The 19,692-nt window shown below is 40.4% G+C and overlaps 2 protein-coding genes across 3 annotated transcripts; one reads left to right on the forward strand and one right to left on the reverse strand.

Annotated features, from left to right (window-relative positions):
• Positions 1–759: 759 nt before the first annotated feature.
• On the reverse strand, positions 760–8,776 carry RpS8 (ribosomal protein S8). Its single transcript, XM_080266816.1, has 6 exons — positions 8,754–8,776; positions 5,969–6,075; positions 4,469–4,568; positions 2,323–2,498; positions 1,256–1,385; positions 760–890 (listed from the first exon to the last, which is right to left on the reverse strand). The coding sequence occupies exons 1-6, from the start codon at positions 8,755–8,757 to the stop codon at positions 781–783; spliced, it is 627 nt and encodes a 208-aa protein (XP_080122942.1). The 5' UTR covers positions 8,758–8,776; the 3' UTR covers positions 760–780.
• A 613-nt stretch (positions 8,777–9,389) lies between these two features.
• Positions 9,390–16,962, forward strand: LOC145392408 (transmembrane protein 203-like). 2 transcript variants are annotated; one of them, XM_080266818.1, is made up of 5 exons: positions 9,390–9,524; positions 13,788–13,966; positions 14,181–14,346; positions 15,539–15,920; positions 16,374–16,962. In XM_080266818.1, the coding sequence occupies exons 4-5, from the start codon at positions 15,867–15,869 to the stop codon at positions 16,725–16,727; spliced, it is 408 nt and encodes a 135-aa protein (XP_080122944.1). In that variant the 5' UTR covers positions 9,390–9,524; positions 13,788–13,966; positions 14,181–14,346; positions 15,539–15,866; the 3' UTR covers positions 16,728–16,962. The 2 variants fall into 2 exon arrangements, with proteins under 2 accessions (XP_080122944.1, XP_080122943.1); XM_080266817.1 differs by lacking the exon at positions 16,374–16,962 and having other exon boundaries at positions 15,539–15,870.
• The last annotated feature ends 2,730 nt before the right edge of the window (positions 16,963–19,692 follow it).

Below are 19,692 nucleotides of genomic sequence, written 5' to 3' on the forward strand. Positions count from 1 at the left end.
CAACTACTGTAATTCATTATCTAGTACCTATACAAATTAACATCACAGTACCAACCTGAAATTTCAATTTACTAAAGCACAATCCCTATATTTCATCCACAAGAACAGTACAATGCATCAGTACTTAATACAGTAACTTGAAAAAGTAAATTGATTGCAAGTTAGCATACTGGGAAAAAAAGGTAACTATTAACAACACAAATAACAAAAAAATGAGAATATCCCTCCAAAATTTATTTTATTCTTTCATTTGCTGGGAAGCGTTAGATGTACCCTGAGATGGTTTAGGCTTTTGGCAAAAATGGAAAATGAGACTGCTTATGAGTGTACGTGAGGTGGAGGGGTAGAAGGGAAAAGGGAGATCAATGATAATGTGGGGGAATGGGGTATCAGGGTATAGAGTGAGTGTAATGTAAGTAGGAGGGAAGGCACACTGATGTAAGAAACATGACATGGTAGCAATACATTTGTGGTCACCCCTCCAGGATAAAGGCATCTGGCAATAGATAAATGTACAAAATCAGACTAGTATGTGGCTATGCAAATTACTGACAAAGGTACAGAAAGTCCTCACTTTAAGTCCTGGCTTTACCTTTTTCACGTCTGATACTGTTAATTGAGGTGCAATGCCGAATCAGTTTCACTGATAGCAATAGAACTTCAGCAATAAATTTTTTGTTGATTTACTTCAACAGAAAAGGAACATAATGAGGACTTACTGCATTTAGGTAAAGCTTTCACGGGTAAGTAAAACACAGATCACATTCAGCCAGTTATCCTTTATTTATTCTTCTTGCTCTTGATCTTCCTGAGATAGAACTCGAGCTCCTTCCCTTCAAGGATATAGCCATCAGCACGACCACACTGTCCCGGACGTGAAGCAATGCAAGCTGGAACGGAACAGGAACAATTAGCTCTGGTAATGATACTATGAAGAGAATAAACTTTTAGTATAATCAGCGTAACTATGAAAAGTACTACATTGACCATGCCAGTCAGAATGACGAGACAATACAGGTCTAGTTGAGAGTTTTATCATCATTTTAATCACTGAGAATCATAAAGTTTATTAGAAAACAATGCACCAAATAAAAGAAATAGTTCACTAAGCCTTCTAACCAATGTAACACTTTTGAGCTAAAAAAATTTAAAGCTGTTGCAGTGGAGAATACCATATATGCAAAGAGTAATAAAAATTAATAAAGTTGCTTAATGATGGGGGGGGGGGAATCCAACAAAACTTCATCACACTCACCCAAGATACGACCAGTCATGAACTGATCCTCGAGAGAAGACTCTACCTTGGCAGTGCGCTGACGTTCTTTGTACTTCTTTTCAGTCTTCTTGGATCTCTTCTTGTTAAGAACAGCTTCTTCAGCATCAGTCTAAAAGCAGGAAAAAGAAAGTTAGCATATTTCATATACAAAAGTCTGAAAAATCTATCCTATGGTGAATAACCATCTAGGAGTAGCAGGAATAAACTAATAAATATATAATCATTGTGATGGAATTAAATTTAAAACTGAAAACTCTTGTGCATTCATTTCTTTTGGTTTACAACTGATGGTTCTCCCTCTTGTTTTCTGAATCTTACCTCATCCTATCCTTAACAGGATAATATCTTCTTCAAGATGGATAGAGGCAGGGTGGGAAGGGAGAGAGAGAGAGAGAGAGAGAGAGAGATAAAAGGGGGGGGGGGGCTTGGGAGGTAAAACTGATGAATTAATCCTGGAGGAGGGCAACTTAATATAGTATGAAAAGTGAGAATAATACATTAATGTAAGAAAAAACTGACAGTAAGGACAAAAAGAAGCATGGAGGATATTTTGAATGGCTATCCTATCCAGAAGTTCCCACAAAGTAACAAAGCCCTGCAGATGATAACAACAAAGACAACTGAAGTGTCTGTCTCTGATCTACTGTTAAGGGAGCCCACAGCCCAATATAATGCACTCAAGAGGTTACCTGTAAATGTGTATTTATTTATCCTTGAGCATTAACCCCTCTAAATCTATGACAATGTTTAAATATTATTCCTTAATCTCTAAATTATTTTAGCTTTGGACAGAATTTCAACTATTTCTAAATTCTTTTCTTGTTATTTCTAGATAATACTTGGTACAGAATTTTCAAACTACAGTAGATGGGTTAGATGCAACCTTCATTTACCCTTTCAAAATTAGGGAGTTCTCCTAGACTGAACAATATCATTTGGCAGTAGCAAAAACAAACCAAAGACATCACTGTAGTAAATGGGTTATAATAATGAACATGCAATATAAACTACTGTAAGATGATGTATCACAATTCCATGACACCTACCAGCTTAGTTGTCTTCTTGCGTCCAAGAGGAAGAGCATAATGGCTCTCATACCACTGCCTGAAAGGAGTTGCATCAACGAGCACAACAGCATTCTTTACAAGGGTTTTGGTTCGAACCAGTTCGTTGTTACTGGCATTGTACACGACATCAACAATACGAGTCTTCCTCGTTTGGCCTGTAATACAATCCACAAACAGTAAATTAACTCCAAAACTAATCTTAATATTTCACCATTTCAAAAATATCTGAGTAATTCATTAACTAGTGTACTGATTAAATCTAACTAGATAATGTACTGATATCCCAATGAGTAGTTAAAACAAATAAATTTTAAAAAATTACATTACCCTCGACATTATTACTGCCACAACTGGGCACTTTCTTAACCCTAGAATGCTTACGTCGGGTAAATTTCCCTGTTCGGTGATTTACTTATTTGCTATTTTGTTATGATAAGAGCTTTGGAGCTGTCCTTCCCTATAACTTCAATCCACCCTACCCCCTACCTACATAGGTAGTGGTGTGGTTTCATCTCGCATTTATCATCATGATATTTGGGTTTAAAGTGTTTTTTACCCGACATTGGCCCTTTTTTCGTTTCCCCCATTTCAGGCCAGGGTGATATGTGAGGGGAGCCACCTACCTAGTCTTCAACGTCCCAAGGAGGGGGCCACCAAGCCCAGTGGCAATTGAGCCCATAGTTAGTGTTTTTTATTTTAATGTTCATGTTATAAAAAAAAAAGCATTTTTTTTTAGTACCTCCTAAATAAATTCAGGTAAAATTTATTTTCTTACCCTGATGGTTATTACTATGTAAGAAGGAAGTATATGAGTTACTTTTGATAACTGCATTGTCAGTTTATAAAAATTTTGTCTAAGTATTTTTTATTAATTTTCCAAAATTGGGTAAAATTCTCCCAGCGAAAGCAGTGCTGTGAGGATAATAACGTAGGCATTCTAGGGTTAAGGCTAGCACACCAATTTGGTTCAGATAATGGCAATCCAAGGAGTCAACAAAGGTTCAAATGTACACTGCTGACCATTTTAACTTCTAGAATTCCTGCAGTTGAGCAAAATCATCCAATTTTAGCCTAAACAAAACTCAACCCACTTCCAATGTGCACAAAGTGTTATCAGAACCGTTCAATCATATGCAAAGTGAGAATTTCATCTCCAAAATCTGTTGTGTCCTACATTTTTTGAATTAATAAGAATTTATGGTTAATATGTCCCAACCTCATGCCCAATCTTCCTTCTTACCCTTCAACCTACAACACACACTATAACCACCCTTCCGTTACCAAAATGCTACCAACTATTAATTGGAAGAATGGCCAATCTATGCCTACAGCCAATAAAAATGTTAACCTCCCAGAACTAGTCTCTCAGACTTGCGAAGCTGCCACAACACTCATGTCATACTTCCACTTACTTCCTAGCTAATACAACAATGAACAAGCTGAAGTTAATCTCCCCAAATAATAAGATTGGTATATTCTTGTTCAAAAACAGAAAAAATCTTAACTGAAGTAATTCACCATCAATTATTAAACTGAACAAGCATAAAAAACAAACTGGTCTGTAAGTTAAGCATTATGAGGACTTGTTTAACTTGTAAACTGGTTGTGATCCTTTCTCTTCCACTCCTGTCATTGGTCTTTGAACATATTATCAGAATTACCTCAATAGATACAAGGGCAAAAATATATGACGTGTAATGTTAAATCACCAACTGAAAGGAAGATGGGGAAAAGGGTAACCCACTGAAAAATATACCAATATGGCGGGAATCTTCGCAAAGAACATGACGCCTGACAGATGACTGATTCCCCCCACCCCCCCTTGCCTGGGTGGTTTACACTACTGATTGGACGAGTCTCTCACTCACTCACCAGTCAGCTACTCTCAACAGTCTTGTGGCAGGTAGTCATGCCACACTCAGTGAGGCCAGATTTAGTGGGCTTTACTGTCAGACTGCATTCCATCATATGATTCACGTAAGCACTCGTTATAGTATTCCGTCAGTCAGTCGTGAATTATGTTCTAGATGTTGCACTGTAAACACAGTGTGTGGCATGCAACTGGACTGTAATCTTTTACTCTGAGCTAGCTAGCTAAATAAATAACCAGGTACTACAGACGTACCTTCGGAACCCCAAGCATAGTTGCCAGTATCAAGACGAAGAGCGCGGTACTTCTTGTTGCCACCACGGGTTCTTACAGTATGGATCCTCTGGGGTCCAAGCTGCAGCAGATGGAAGTTCAGTTAAAGGGAGGACAAATAGGGAAAACCCACCACTAACATAAAGCTGCATCAGGAACAGTACCGTGAAAAGTATCTTCACTAATGATCTGAGGAAAGTTGATTCATCATGAACAAAAGTAACACACTATTTTGAAAACTACACTTCTAAAAAAAAAGGAAACTAGAAGGTATATAATGCAAAAAATCTAAGTTCCTTATTATACATCTAAACTGAGCTTGCTTGCTTCCAATTTATGATGGTATAATGACTCTTAACTCCTCCTTCCCGGGTACCTGGTGGGAGGTCTGTAACCCCCATGCAGGTGTATTTTAGCCCTAAATTAATTTCAGAAAATTGCAAATCCAGTCTCACAAAACAAGTGGGCATGCTACAAACAGTTAGCAAACAAATACACAGACTTTCCATTTTACTGATGCGTGATCGGGGAAGGAGGGCTGAATGTGCAAGTGTGTGAGGGGCCTGGCAGTGGGGCTGGCAGGGGGGGAAGAGTGGTGGGAAGCTGCAACAGTTGTCACTGAGGGAACTGTAAGCCACAATTTCCCATATGGAGGAAAGACATAGCCCTTGTTGTCAACCTCAACCAGCCTGAGCCAAACAACTATGCAAACAATGGCACAATATGACTAAACATTTATTTCCGTAAACTGACATTCCCTACATCCAGGTACATATGGTAAATGTAAACCGGGGGGGAAGGGTTAATATACAACATGTTCTTCACAAAACTTGCTCCAGTAAGCAATGATGACACTGGATTAATATATGATCATGGTCTAAATATCACCAGATTATTTCACTCTGCAAACACTACAGGGTAATAAAGGGTTAATCACTGTAGAGCTGCAGGCCTTAGGCTATATGGGGCACAATGAAAGTCTGTAAAGGCGAGGCTGCAGGCTTCATATGAGGTACAATTATATTTTTAGCAATGACTAAGGGGAGGTAACCTTTGTTACAATCAGCATGGAAGGTGTTAATACCCAGTGACATAATGAAACACACCAGGTAACAACTTAATTACAGCACCTGAATGTTTTTTATGGATTGATATACTACTGTACCAGCCTGTGTGCAATTCTAATCCAATACTGTACAATAAAATTATATCAATCAATCCCAAATTACCACTGTAAGGGTGTGGGGGTCTCAGAGGTCCTACATTAGCATGGGATGCAGACTGACCTGCACTACATCCTAGGAACCAATGCAGGACTCAAATGCTTACAATCACCTCTGAAAAGTTTCAAACCCTTGTGCCCATGACACAGCCTTCACTCTTATGACAATCTACAATTAAATGAAATGATCAGTCTTCTTTTACCTTTTAACAGGCATTTTTTCAAAGTTCATGCAATAATGTTAAAACCACTAAAATTACCTTAGTGTTAGCTGCTGGCCGGCCAAGCTCGAACTTCCTCTTTTTACGAGGCTGCACACGCTTGCCTCCAGTGGCACGCCGCTTATGCCAATGATCACGCGATATACCTGAAGATAAACAGATGTTACTTGTACAACTGAAGATAAAGACAAAACCAGATATAAAACATCTTACATCTTCAAGCATTTTATTGAAATGTTGCTATCCTGTATACAAGACCACCTAATTCATATACGGTACATTGCGGCACACATAATGAAAATAAATAAAAAATCAAACTGACTTTCAAGCAAGAGTTTGCAGACTTCATACTGTTCCAAACACATCAACAAGATTACTTCTATCAAGGCTCCATTAAACTTTCATGATTGCAACCATGATAACTGTGCCAGAATTTTCATGATACAGCTACCTGTAACTGGTTATTTCTTCATCTTCCTAACAATTTTTATGATGGCAATGGATTGTTTACTGCTGATTTTGTTATCTCTATTGTTTTTATTAATGTTCACTCAGATTCAATCATGTCTGTTTCTCAAGCAATGACAGGTTTTCTAAAACCTCCTCAAATCTATCACAATTTATTACTCGCCTATCCTTACATACGGTATTTGTAGGCTAGCCTTACCTAACCTAAACTATCTATCCACAGTCAGATGCTATAATCCTGTAAGGGGTGGCCGTTTTGACTCAGCTGTTTTATGGGGAGGGGCACTAACCCTCCACCAACTGACCTTTTGGCATGTAGGGAACACTTATGGGTTGGTTATATGGTTACCAACCAGGACTGTAAATGGTTTCCTGGCTTACAGGACTAACCTAACAAAACAATCCAAACTAACCTAACTAAACCCGATCTAAACTAACTTTATCTAACTTCTGTAAAAGGACTGAACTAGCTGGTGCATCTCTTGAGTGTGTGGAAGAGTCCTGTTATTTGGGAGACATGTTATGTGCCAGAGGTGGGGCTGAAGCTCTGTAGCTAGAGTGATGTGTGGTTGGAAGAAGTGCAGGGAGCTGTCGCCTCTCCTGACACTGAGAGAGCTCTCCCTCCGTGCAAAAGGATCACTGTGTGCAGCATGTGTTAGGAGTGTAATGCTGTATGGTAGTGAGACCAGGGCAGTAAAGGAAGAGGATATTCACAGGCTCAGAAGTGCAAAAATGACAATGATTAGGTGAATGTGCAGTGCATCCCTGAGTGTGAGGTCTGGGAGGGAAAGTTTACAATGGAAGAGTTGAGGGGCAGGATGGGACTGGAGTGTATTGGTCTTGTGAAGATGAGAAGTAGATTGAGATGGTTTGGGCATGTGGAGAGGATGGGGGATGATAATTGGGTGCTGAAAGTGAGAAGTGTTCATGTTAGAAGTACATACAGTTGTGAGAGGCAGACCGAAAAAGACCTGGGATGATGTCACTGAGTGTGACTTCAGAAGTATGGGACTGAATAGGGAAGCTGCCAGATGGAGCAGCATGGAGAGCTGCCATGAGGTGACCAAGGCCAAAGTATGCAAGCATGTTGGACCTTCAAAAAAACAAAACGTAACTAAATCAGAATAATTTTTCTTTATTGCTCCTACATCCGTCTGTTATTTTCATGTGCTGTATACCATTATATCCCCAAATTGGACAGGGGATCTTCTCTAAGGAATTTCCATCAAAAATGCTAGAAAATTATAAGCTCTGATGGTGCTGCCACCTGACTGTTTTCTTAGAATTGCCTGACCCGACACGACCCGAGTGATACCTAGGGTGGAACGCACTTTAATTAATCACTGACAGCCTTTAATCGACCCAACAGAAGCTGAGGCGACCCAAAGACAAGCCCTGTTGAGAAACGATAGGGAATCTCAAGATGTCATGTCATGATCATTCTCTTCATTAAAACTCATCTAGAATACATATGAAAATAACAGTCAGCTTTGACTTTTTCCATCGACACAGTGTTTTATCACGTGAGGTTTTGTGCCAAATCTGCGGTAATCCATGTTGGTATAAAGACAATTATGTCTGGCGGCGTAATTTGTTATTCTTGGAGGGAGGGAGGGAGGGAGGGAGAGTGAGATAGAGTGAATCAAGCGACTTTAAAGGTACTTTTTGCAGGGCCAGGAGTGGAAGCAGAGATAGATGAAACTAACTGCAGATCAAAAATATAAATGAGGATGGGAAGTGACTCAAATATGGTTATTTGGAGAGAGAGAGAGCATGCGTGTGGGCGATGGTTCACCGTGCTGTTGATGAACTCCAAGGGAGACCAACTGAACTACAAAATGATAATTCCCCTAATAAAATGTTTTATTAAGCCATGAGGCATTATATACTTCCCATTGAGGAGCTTACAGAACCCTCAACACAGAGGGATAAGTACAGTGCATAAGGTAATAAACCACCAGGAAGACTTTGTGGGACCAAAAGACAAATGCATACACACCCAGACAAGTATAACAGAGGCCGAAATTTCTTCGTTCACATGAAACCGTGTTAACTGAATTACACTGCCTCGAATTACTATCAGACAGAAAGTAATAAGTTTCAAGGAAGATTACCATAACAAGGATATCTATTTACAAACCTAATTCCAGTCCACTCTTCGTTACCAGCGATGTTCCTCGGCCTCCAATTTTCAAAGATTCGCTTCCATGCAAAATGAGCCTAAATGCTGGTCATTTTGAACTTTACATAATGCACATCACTCTTAAAAAAAACTTAAACACTACATAAATGAAGCTGTATTCAACGATGTCCAAGATAATTAAAGCTGAATACACTTCAACTCCTCCGTACTCACCCATGGCGGCGGATGGCGAGTGAAGAAAGGTCTGGCGTCACTGTAGCCAGATTGTCTAGTCCGAGATTTCCCCTAAAACAGAAGGCGAAAAAATCCCCATATTTCACTTTTTATTCCAATTCCATTAATTATTGATTATTTAAAAACGAAGATTTTCTTAAAAAGATGAGCTGCTATGAAATGTGATAAATACATAGTACGTTACATGTAAATATTAGTAACATTTTTTTCCTTTTATTTCTGAAACTGATATATGTAAAAAAGGGGAAGATTTTGTCGCATATTTGGGATGCGGCATGTTCTTCTTGTTTCAGAATATCTGAAGTAGAATAGAATTCCACCTAATCTTCCCTCTAAAAAAAAAATAAATAAATAAATAAAAAATAAAAATCCCCAACTCCACAGCAAATATTCCCCATCTCTGGCAACACTGCGTCGGCTCAGCAGCAAAACAAACTGGAAACAACTGACGAGAGAGTTGCGCACACAGCGTTGAGTTTGGATATTTCGCCTCTTAAAGCAATTTTAGTTGTTCTGGGATTTACATAAAAATATAGCCGATTTTATGCTGGATCTTTTGATAACTACGGTGTAGCTTTTGAGCATTATTAATTAATCGGATATTGTAGCAGCCGACCCAACTATAGAGACGAAGTGCAATATTTCAGTGTTGTTTTATTAAGAGTAGAAAATTAGGTTGTTGTATATGCTGTATAACAAGCCATATTGCCTTACAAGACTAATAGAAGAACAGTGGTGTTGTGTAGGACGGTAAATACAAAAATCTGCAACTGTAAATCTTTTAGGGACTACACAATGAGCTGTATTAAAAGATTCACCTGTACTGTGCAACTTTTGCAGTACTGTATATTCAAAGTCAAGTGCAGCCCATGTATACTAAACTTCATGAAGCTGTGATGAAACCTTACACTGTACCGTAAATCTGGGAAATTTTTCATCACGTATTCCTAATGGAGCCTGGGATGACTAACTCAAGTAATTTTCAACCACAAATACAGCTAGGTCAACTGCGAGTAACAGAAAAGCATCCTGTGTTGGTCTTTTACTTGTAGCATTTTCCATGGTGATGCAATAGAAAGCATTAGGAAAAATACATTGAAGTTGTTTGCCCATGTGGAGAGTGAGACTAACGAGGAGAGTATGCGAGTTGAGGGGGAAGGGAGTAGAGAGAGGGGGAGGCCAAGGATGAGATGGAGGGATGGAGTGGAGAGGTATGTGAGAGAGGGGGGTGTGAGCTGCGAGCAAGACAGTGAAATGGCATTGGCCACATGGAGGCGATTAGTTTGTGGTCACCCTTATGTGATTGAGGCGTCTTGACTATAGATACTGTATATAGGTTTTCCGTGCATGCTCATGTGCCATGAATTACATTATGGCAGGTTAACAGGTAGATCTGGCCCCTAAATCTAGCATATTATCCCTCCAAGTAGTTCTGTTTAGGTTTGGTTATATAAAGTTAAGTTAGGTTAGGTTTGATTAAATAAGGTTAGTTTAGGTGAAGAGAACAAATGACAGGACAGATTGATCTTGGAGCCAGTTCGACCTGAAAGCAGTCGAAGCCACCCATTTTCTTGCCATCCCACTATGCTCTCGTCACTTTAATTAGGTATAACATTGTCAACTCTTTATCTTAAATGCCAAGGCTGAAATTTTTTTTTTTTTTTTTTTTTTTTTTTTTTATGTGTCCGACTCTGGGCAAAGGCTTCAGGGCCTATATCTCGGGGGCAGTAGCCTATCCCAAGGCCCAGTAGTCCTCCTACACCTCCACATGTCACTGTAATGAGATTAGCAATAGAATATGGTGTTAGTCACAAAGCAAAGTCATCTAGAATATGATGCCAAGCAAAGGATGTAGATTTGTTGTACAGTATATGTTTTTTTCCGCTACTGAACTAGGGTACGTGAAATAGCCACATGAGGATAGAAATCTGTGCCAAATTAAGGTTAGGGAACTATAATTAAGGCTCTTTCCTTTTGGCAGTTGACTGAGGATGAGATGGAGGGATGGAGTGGAGAGAGGGGAGGTGTGAGTTGAAGGGGAGGCAGCATAATAATAATAACAGTCATAACAATAATACACAGTTTATTCACTGTCTGCAACTGAAGACTAATAATATCCATAATAAGAGTACCGGTATACATTAATGTGATGTGAAAGTTGGATGATTCTTAAGAGCTTATTGTCCATCTGTCTATCCATTTCCAGACGCCTCAATCCCGTAAGGGGTGGCCACAAACAAATCACATCCATGCCGCCCTATCCAAAGTCCTGAACCTCTGTATGCTTTTGTTTCCATTACATACCGTCTTATTCTACCATCTACACACACATAATCAATCATTGCCTTCAGTTCATTCAGTTCACCACCCTCCCTTCTCATCACTCGCCTCATATACCTGTGGATCATTTTCTGTCTAAAGAGGGTATTAGCTATCACCAACCTCCTCCCTGCACAAATGTCCACTAGAGCACTGCCATTCTCATCCACTGCTGGAGGCACATCCCACTCTTCAGCCACTCCATCCACCTTCACATTCCCTACTTTTCCATTCATATCTCCAGTCAGAAACACTCTCTTATTCCTTTCAAACTTTTCCTTGCATGTATCCACACTCTTCCAGAACTCTTCTTTCACTCTGCTTGCATGATCTTGTGTTAGCCATACACACTCACAGTCGCACACATTTGTAGTCCAGCTTTCAATCTTACCCACACAATTTTTGAGCTTACGGATCCATACTCTCTTATAGTCTCCTTCCATCTCTTGCACACAACAATACAAATTCCTTCTTTTGCCCTCTCTTTCTCACTTACTCCCACACATATACCCCATCCATACTCCCATTCTGTCACAGTCTCATGTTGCCATTTTGTCTCAGTTATTCCACATAAATCCACATTTTCATCCTCAAAATCCTGGACAATCTGTCTCTCTTTCATCTCATCATTTGCACCCCTACTATTCCATGTCGCAGTCCGTACCATATCCTATGTTTGGTCCTTAGTTATCAACTGTTGGTTAGTCCTGGTCCGAGCTTCTTGTTTGTATTTTTAGTTGTTTTCCGGGGAGGGGCACTAACCCTCTGCCAACCCATTACCACAGCATTGTAAATGATTTCCTGGTTTACAGGAAATCATTTGGCTTGCCACTCAGTGTAGAGCTACCCTAAAATAGAGTACAGTACAGTTACACAAAGTGGGTGGATGATGGACGCCTCCATCTACCACCACTTACTGTTGAGATGACAAATAAATGTAACCAGTGGCTTATAATTTAAGAGCATTAATACAAAATTTAAGTGCTTTGAATAAGGATAGCATGGAACAGTATGATACAAATAAAGGAATAAAGAATAATGAGGAATTTCCCAGTACATCAGTAGTGTCACCACAACTGGTTTGGACAAACAGGATATGGTAATTTGTTAGTGACTGCTGTTCTTTTGAAGCAGTTACAAATGACTTCTTTTTATGCTACTTTTCCATGCTTCTTGTAGGCTAGTTATTATTGGTAAATCTGACTGTGGTTCAAATAGCACTGTTTTTGAGGTGATAATTTCTTGTTTTTATTATAGCATCTGGCAGCATGTAGTAACTTTTTTACTTCCATGCTCACTTCCCTGTTTCTTATCATTGCTGGTTCCTTGAAAGCAGTGATAAGAAACAGGGAAGTGAGCATGGAAGTAAAAAAGTTACTACATGACAGTATTGTGATACCAACTCTAACGTACGGAAGTGAAGCTTGGACGTTGTTGGAAGGACACAAGTCAAGAGTGAGAGCAGTGGAAATGAGTTATTTAAGAGGAGCTTGTGGAGTCACGTGGAGAGACAGGCTGACGAATGAGGATATAAAGGAGCGTTGTGGTGTTGATGTGGATGTGATAGGAAGCGTTGTGAGGAACACACTGAGGTGGTTTGGCCATGTGGAGAGGATGGAGGGTGAAAGACTGACGAAGAGAGTGTATGTGAGTGAGGTGGAGGGTGGAAGAGGGAGGGGGAGACCGAGGATGAGATGGAGGGATGGGGTGGAGAGGTATATGAGAGAGGGGGGTGTGAGTTGGGAGCAGGGTAGTGAAATGGCGGGGGACAGGGCGACTTGGAGGCGATTTGTTTGTGGCCACCCCAAACGGGATTGAGGCGTCTGGCAATAGATAGATAGATAGATAGATCTGGCAGCACTTGATGGAGGGGGGAAATGCAGGTGGGAGAAATTGTCAGTGGCTTGGGTGAGTGATAAGCCTCTCACCAAACAGCTGTAGGTCTAATTGATACCGCCAAAACAGAGTGGTGAGACTCAGGGTTTCTAGTGCTTGGTGATAGGATGTGCATGATGCACCCAGAATTATTCTACTGTGCATGCCCTCTTTTATATCTTCTACAGTTGTTGATAATGTGTGGCAGTGAAAGAGGATGACCAACCTGAGGATGCACACTTTAGTTTAGGGAATATGAAGATGGCATATTTATCGCAGAGCTGTTGCTGGGTGCCAAGGGATTTCGTGCTTTTCAGCATGTACAGTTGGTACGTGGCCAGCTTGACTGTGTGTGATGTATGGGGGTTCCAGTGACGTTTTGAGTCAACCATAACTCCACAAATTTGGTGTCCTCCACTATGAGTGAGTGTGAGCCAGTTGTGACGCAGGTGGTGGGACTGCCAGAGCGAATATATATGTTGAAGTGCATCACCTTGATCTTGTTGTGGTTGAGGGAGATGTGATTTAGTGACACTCATGCCTTCCGTTAATATAAGATGTGCTGGTGCTGACTGTAGTCTGGAACACTGTTGTCAGTAGCCACCCCTACAGTTGAGTCATCTACATACTTCCAGTGGTGAGTTGTGTCAGTCAGTGCATCATTAATCAGGATTAGGAAGCATAGAAACCTTATCTTCACCCCCATTGGGACTTCACAAGTCAAGTGTTGGGTGGCCTAGATATGCCCCTGATGATATCTGGTGGTTTGCCAGTGAGTGTGTGTGTGTATTACAGTACTTATCTGCATTTTATTTTCAGGTAGAAAAGAGGAAGGTCATGTAATGGCATATGAACAGAGAGAACCTCCTCAACATAATATATTTGGTATTGGCAACAGTGGTGGGGATGCAGGAAAGTCAAGACTAAGATACAGACTGCCACGCCATCTCCCAAGGCGACCAAATGATATATACCTTGACATAAACTCTGATTTTAAGGTATGAATTATAATAATGATAATTTCTTTAATCAGCTTTGTGAGCAGCATAAGATGATATGGTATATTACTCCTGTAGGAGTGCTGTTACTTTTCAATAATCATTTTTCATTATTATCATCCTGGTTTACCTTCCCAGTCTCACATTGGATAGGGAGATTTAGAGTGACTACCAGAGGCTCCTGGGTAGGCATTTATGACTATATTTTGTGTAGGCAGAACAGGAGCGAGGAGTGAGTCTGCTGAACAAGGAAGGGTGGGTGGTTGTTCATGGACTGGGAGAGTGTTTGCCACAGGCCATAACCTTAGCACTCTCCCTCCAGTCTGCTGTCGTATCCTTGACCACACTCCATACCAACACCTCCACTGTCTTCCTCACAGGTACAGTTACAAGCAAAAGTTCATTGTCACTTCCATGCCATCGCTATGACTACCTCATGAAAAAGTTCAGCATTCACCCGCCCTCCCTGTTATTGCATTATGACTTCCATATTTATAATTCTCCTTCAGCATCAGTGGGCATCCTGCCTTCTCATGCTGTTTTGTTGTGTACTTCATAGTGTATTACTTGTACAGTACATTTTTTTTTTTTTTTTTTACATATGGCAACCTTGAAGCAGGGGCTGAGTATAAAAGCTGCAAGAGTTACTCAGATTTTATATATATCTGTATCTATCTATCTATCTATATTTATATATACTGGTATATAAATCAGCTTCACAGTAAGTTCCCCCAAAATTGGCTATTAAAAGTTCCATTGCTGTCTGTACAGCTGATTTACCATTTTCTCCCAGCTTACAGGACAAGTACCAATTGTTTGGAAAAAGTTTTGCAATTTGGAACACATCAGTGACTTGTGGACTTCATGTGCTTTAATTCAGTTATAGCCCTGATATTGCAGGTGACATAGGAGGCTTTATATCACCCATTCTTCAGCAATTTTCTGTGCATACTACACCTTGTCTGTTGTAAGTTAGGTAATTTATTATCAACATAGTTTGCTTCAGTAACATACAAGTGAATAGTGAGGTGTAATGTGCAGAGTGAATTGTTTAGGAAGAAGTATTATGAACTCTTCAAAGTTGTAGAATGTGACTCAAACACATCAGATAATGGAGATTCGCCATCCTTAGTCATACACCTCAAAGGAGGTACAGTAGTATGGGACTGACAATTCCTTTTGGGGGGGGGGGGCAGACAAGCTGAGGTGCAAGTTGATGATTCTTATAAAATGCTTTTTTTAAGTATGGTTTGCAGAATTATGGTACAGTCAAAGAAGCTACACTCTTCCTAGCTCTGTGTGGTGAAAGTTTACAGCTGGCAAATACAGTGAAAACCATATCTATACCTGTGCTTGCTTCAAATGGTTTGATTTTTCAGTTATGTATTTGTTGAACATTGGGAAGATATTTATACCTCTGTATGTACATACTTATTCACTAAAACTCCAGTGTAGTTAATCAGGCCTTTATAGGAGAATGAACTGTAATACAGTATAAACAGTTGCCTTATGCTAAGTATTATTTACGTATTATTATACTGTACAGTACTGTACTTTATTGCACCATTTCAGATGATGCACATCCTTCATATAGGGGGAGAGATCAAGAGAATAACTCTAAAGGCTACCCAGCTATCCACATCAAAATATCTCTTCAGCAGCCCCCAACAAAAGAGGCGAGCAAAAGCCATGGAGCAAGCAAATCATCTTAGACGAAATTTCTAAGTTTATAGACTTGAACAGCAATGTGCTTATGAATAAAAACAAAATATTGACTCTTCCATCATAATGAACTACTAAAATCTCTGTAATATAGTGATGGAAGCTATTTAATCTGTGAACTAAAATCACCTAGAGTGTCTGTCATATTTACTAGTAACAGATTCGCCAAAAAGCAAAGATGTTCTTCAGCCTGAGAGAATTGACAGTGTGGCTTGGCGTTACAGTGCTCGAGGTAAGTCAATTTACACCATTAAACCTTCTTTTGTGGCTGGTGCATTTTACTTTATTCAACCTGACCAGGGAAAAAAAAAAATGAAAAGCATGTATGCTGGTCATGCGTATGATATGTGGTGGAGTCAGGATTCCAAGGACTTGGATGGTGAGTGAATGAGTGTGTGGCTCATTTCACTAGACATGCTGTTGAATAGTTTTCCCCTCAATCATGTTTTCCCTTCCCATATTTTCCGGACTTATCTGACCCCATCCTTAGGTGAGAAAAAGTTTGGGATGATGATATATTAACAAAATACAATATTGTACTGGATTGATAGGGTTAAAATGAAATTCTGCACTATAATGAAATTGGTTCAGGGTGTACTTCAGGTTAAGAACATCTTATTAAATGTAAGAGCTTCAAAAAAGACACCATTTTGGGAGGTCTTAGTGGTATTTGTATGTGTTGCAGGTGTTTATCTGGCTGACAGCACTGCTGGTGACGTTGGTTCTAGTGGTACTTCACGTTGAGAATGTCATCTCACATGTAAGCTGGTGGCTTGTTCTTGGTCCCATGTTTGTGGCTGATGCGCTCAACACGTACTTCTGTGTCATCGTCCTCATCCGCATGTATCAGGTGGCAGACCTGAAGCCAGCAGCACTCAGGGCCCTTTGGAGCTTCTCTGTTCTCACCTTAGGTTTCACTTTCAAATTCCTTCTGTGCCGGAAGTTGTCTAATCAGGGACACCTTGAGTACTCGGCTGTAATGTCTCCTGTGTTTGTCTTGCTGCAGCTCATCCTGATACGTGCATGTCATCTAAATTGACAGCCCAGGGCTTACTTTCTTCTTATATTATGATGAGTATCCAATAGAAAACTCTTCCATCTTATCTTAATTACAGCTTTCCTGGTATTACCAGGTAATTGAATGCAGCATTAAGTAACATAAATGAGGGTGGTGTTACTAAATATTCTTTTACAATACAGATCCTTTTCAGGATGCTATGTCATCCCTGGCACATGTCAGACAAGGCTGTGTTTTTGTTTATATCCTCAATAAACTGAGAAAAATTTGCCACTTTATTTTAAAACCATTAAGTATTCAGTATAAAGCTGGAAGTAAATAACAGACACCCCACACTTTTTAACCCATTCAACATGATGACTCAAGATTTTACTGCTGCTACCTATACACTGCTGTATTTAGTGCATGAGAGACCATATATAGAAGGGGTTAATGGCCACTGTTCCAGATCCTTTCACAACCAGATGTCTCTAAACTGAATAAAATTACCGTACAAAAGATGTCACTATATTGAAGTACAGTGGAAGTACATTACAGAATCTGTAGAATGGAGTTGTTTAGAAGCTTTACTGTCTGACCATATCTGGCAGCTAATGTATATCTGTAACAAAAATAACCAATAAATGTATGTGCAAATAGGTAGGTCTGTGGGACTTGCTTCTGTGGCTCCAGGCTCCTCTGAAGCATGACCCTAGTGAACAGCATGCTTAAGTCGCCCATATGCTGCTGTCTTGCATCCACCTTTCAGGGGACAGGGAAGCAGCTGAGAGAGGAATGTAAAACCAAGCACAGTCCATTCACTTACAGTAATATGCAAGTTTCTATGACACGAAATGCCTAGAGTGCAACGGGGGGGAAGGGGGTTGAAAAAAATTAAGCAATCTGTAGTGCATGGGTTGGTTTTGAAAATGCGAAATTGGTGCGGCAAAGTGAGCCGATTCCAGTGTCATGCCGCATGACGCAGCCTACCCCTGCACAGTGCACGAGGAAGTGGCTTGTTTCATCTTCACAAGCCATGGCTGTGGATAGTGAAGATCTGTCGATCTGAAATGTAAGCAAAATCTTGGCCATCTTTGATGAGTTTAAAGATGAAGTGTCAACAAAATGAAATCTGTAAATTGCGTGGTCGAGGTTCTGGATGCCATGGAAAACAGCCTCCATTATAACCGAGACAGGCATGCCAAGGAAGTGAACCGAAGGCATCAGACTCTGATCACCACCTTTACTCAACCACAGCAAGATCTAGTGCCCTCAACATCAGACAAGGATGACAATGATGGTGCATCTGTTGTGTCTGCCTTGGACTTTGGGGGGTTCATGACTGATGTGAGTGTGTTGGTGGTGGTGGTGATGTGATGGAGGGTGCTGAGGCTGGGGCACCGTGCCTCGTCCTGCCTTGGAACCCCATCTCTTCAAGTCAACTAAGCCTTTCCTGCATAGATTTTAAAGTAAGGGGTTATTGTGTGGGTTATACTTACTGTGTATATGTGTTTAATGTCCCATAATACATACCCGGTACACAAAATGACAGACTAGGGGCCTAAAGGGTGACTTTTGAGGCAGCCACCTCACCAATTAGAGTTTTCCCCATAAGGAAAGAAGGTCTGGATGATGATGATAAAATTTCTAGACAGCGAGGTCTTCTACCACCCAAACTCTTGCGTATTAAGTGAATGGACTGTAGTTGAACTGCCCAGTCATATAGGAGCCACCACATAATGGCATCCCTCTCCAGCACTTCCTGTGAGAGAGAGCAATAATTCCAGGGGTGGAATGGTGAGTGAATGAGTGTCTGGCCTCTTTCACTGGGCATGTGTTAATGGTACTCCCTCTGTTGTGCTTAATCTTTTCTCACTTTCTGGATCCATCTCACCCCATCATTGAGTGTGAAAAATGATGATGATGAATAAGTGAATGGATGTTTGACTCATTTTGCTGACATTCATAGTATAGTTACTTGCTTATTTCTAAATCTAATTTCTGTATTCTTCCCACGGCATGTTACAAAAAAATGGGAATGGACATGGTGGTGATGACAGTGATGTTCCTGTTGCCTCAAGCTGATCTGGACATTAACCTCGTAGACTGCAAGCTGAAGCTGCCCTTTTCCTGTAGTTCACTGATTTATTCATGGCAGAGTTTCATTTCATTCATTCATTGCCAGACACCATGTATCCCAAATGGGGTGGCCAAGGGCTTAGAGTTAATTGTTTTACAGGGAGGGGCACTAATCCTCCACCAACCCCACTTGACACGTAGGGATGCCAACAGCATCTGATGTTCCCAGGCGGTCACCCATCCAAGTACTAATCAGACCCAACGTCAGAGTTGCCAAGTCATATTGGTGTCACCACATGAAGGCATCCCTCTCCTGAACCAATTGTGATGATAGTAATGGAGGTATATAACACACATCTTGATATAGTGTACTGGTGGTAGACACCATAATTTCATTAAGGCTAATGACAGACAAATTTATTTACCCAAAGGAATTTCTAACAGTAAAAGGATCAAACAATAATAGTCATCATCCCAGCCATTATTCCAAACCTAATGATGTGGTGAGGCAAGATAATTATAGAAGCAAGGAAAGAGGAAGCATAAGAGTGGTCAGAGAAATATCAACAGCATGCCCCAATGAAATGGGCCACACAGTCATTCAAGCCTTTGAAGTCGTGTTCCCAACTTGCAAGCATAACTTCTGCATTTTTTTTCTACATTTCTCTATAGATGTGCTTCACATACACCTGTTGATAGTCATTCCATCAGCTATCAAATTTATAAAAAGTGCCAAACCTTTGTTATGTGATGCTCTGTGCATACAATCAATGTGTAGTACATTGTGAATGAGTGTTTATGAGCGCGAATGAGGGAGAAAGAGACCAAGGATGACATGGAGAGGTATATGGATGAATGGTGTGAAATGCAGGGAAGGCGGCCTGATAGCGGAAGACAGGGAGATATCGAGGTGATTTATTCATGGCCA

The sequence above is a fragment of the Coenobita brevimanus genome, chromosome 22, assembly GCF_032717465.1.
Source record: "Coenobita brevimanus isolate Jiangsu-jjx chromosome 22, ASM3271746v2, whole genome shotgun sequence".
In the NCBI taxonomy this organism is placed as follows: domain Eukaryota; kingdom Metazoa; phylum Arthropoda; class Malacostraca; order Decapoda; family Coenobitidae; genus Coenobita; species Coenobita brevimanus.

Bases quoted from the DNA above. Each gene is read 5' to 3' on its own strand.
- RpS8 (XM_080266816.1), bottom strand. The intron at 4,569-5,968 runs GTAATTTTAGTG...CATCTGCTGCAG, and splicing joins GGCCAGCAGCTAACACTAAG to CTTGGACCCCAGAGGATCCA. The intron at 891-1,255 runs GTGAGTGTGATG...GTTCCGTTCCAG, and splicing joins CATGACTGGTCGTATCTTGG to CTTGCATTGCTTCACGTCCG.
- LOC145392408 (XM_080266817.1), top strand. From the start codon at position 13,811: ATGGCATATGAACAGAGAGAACCTCCTCAACATAATATATTTGGTATT. The intron at 13,967-14,180 runs GTATGAATTATA...TATTTTGTGTAG, and splicing joins ACATAAACTCTGATTTTAAG to GCAGAACAGGAGCGAGGAGT. The intron at 14,347-15,538 runs GTACAGTTACAA...GCACCATTTCAG, and splicing joins CTCCACTGTCTTCCTCACAG to ATGATGCACATCCTTCATAT.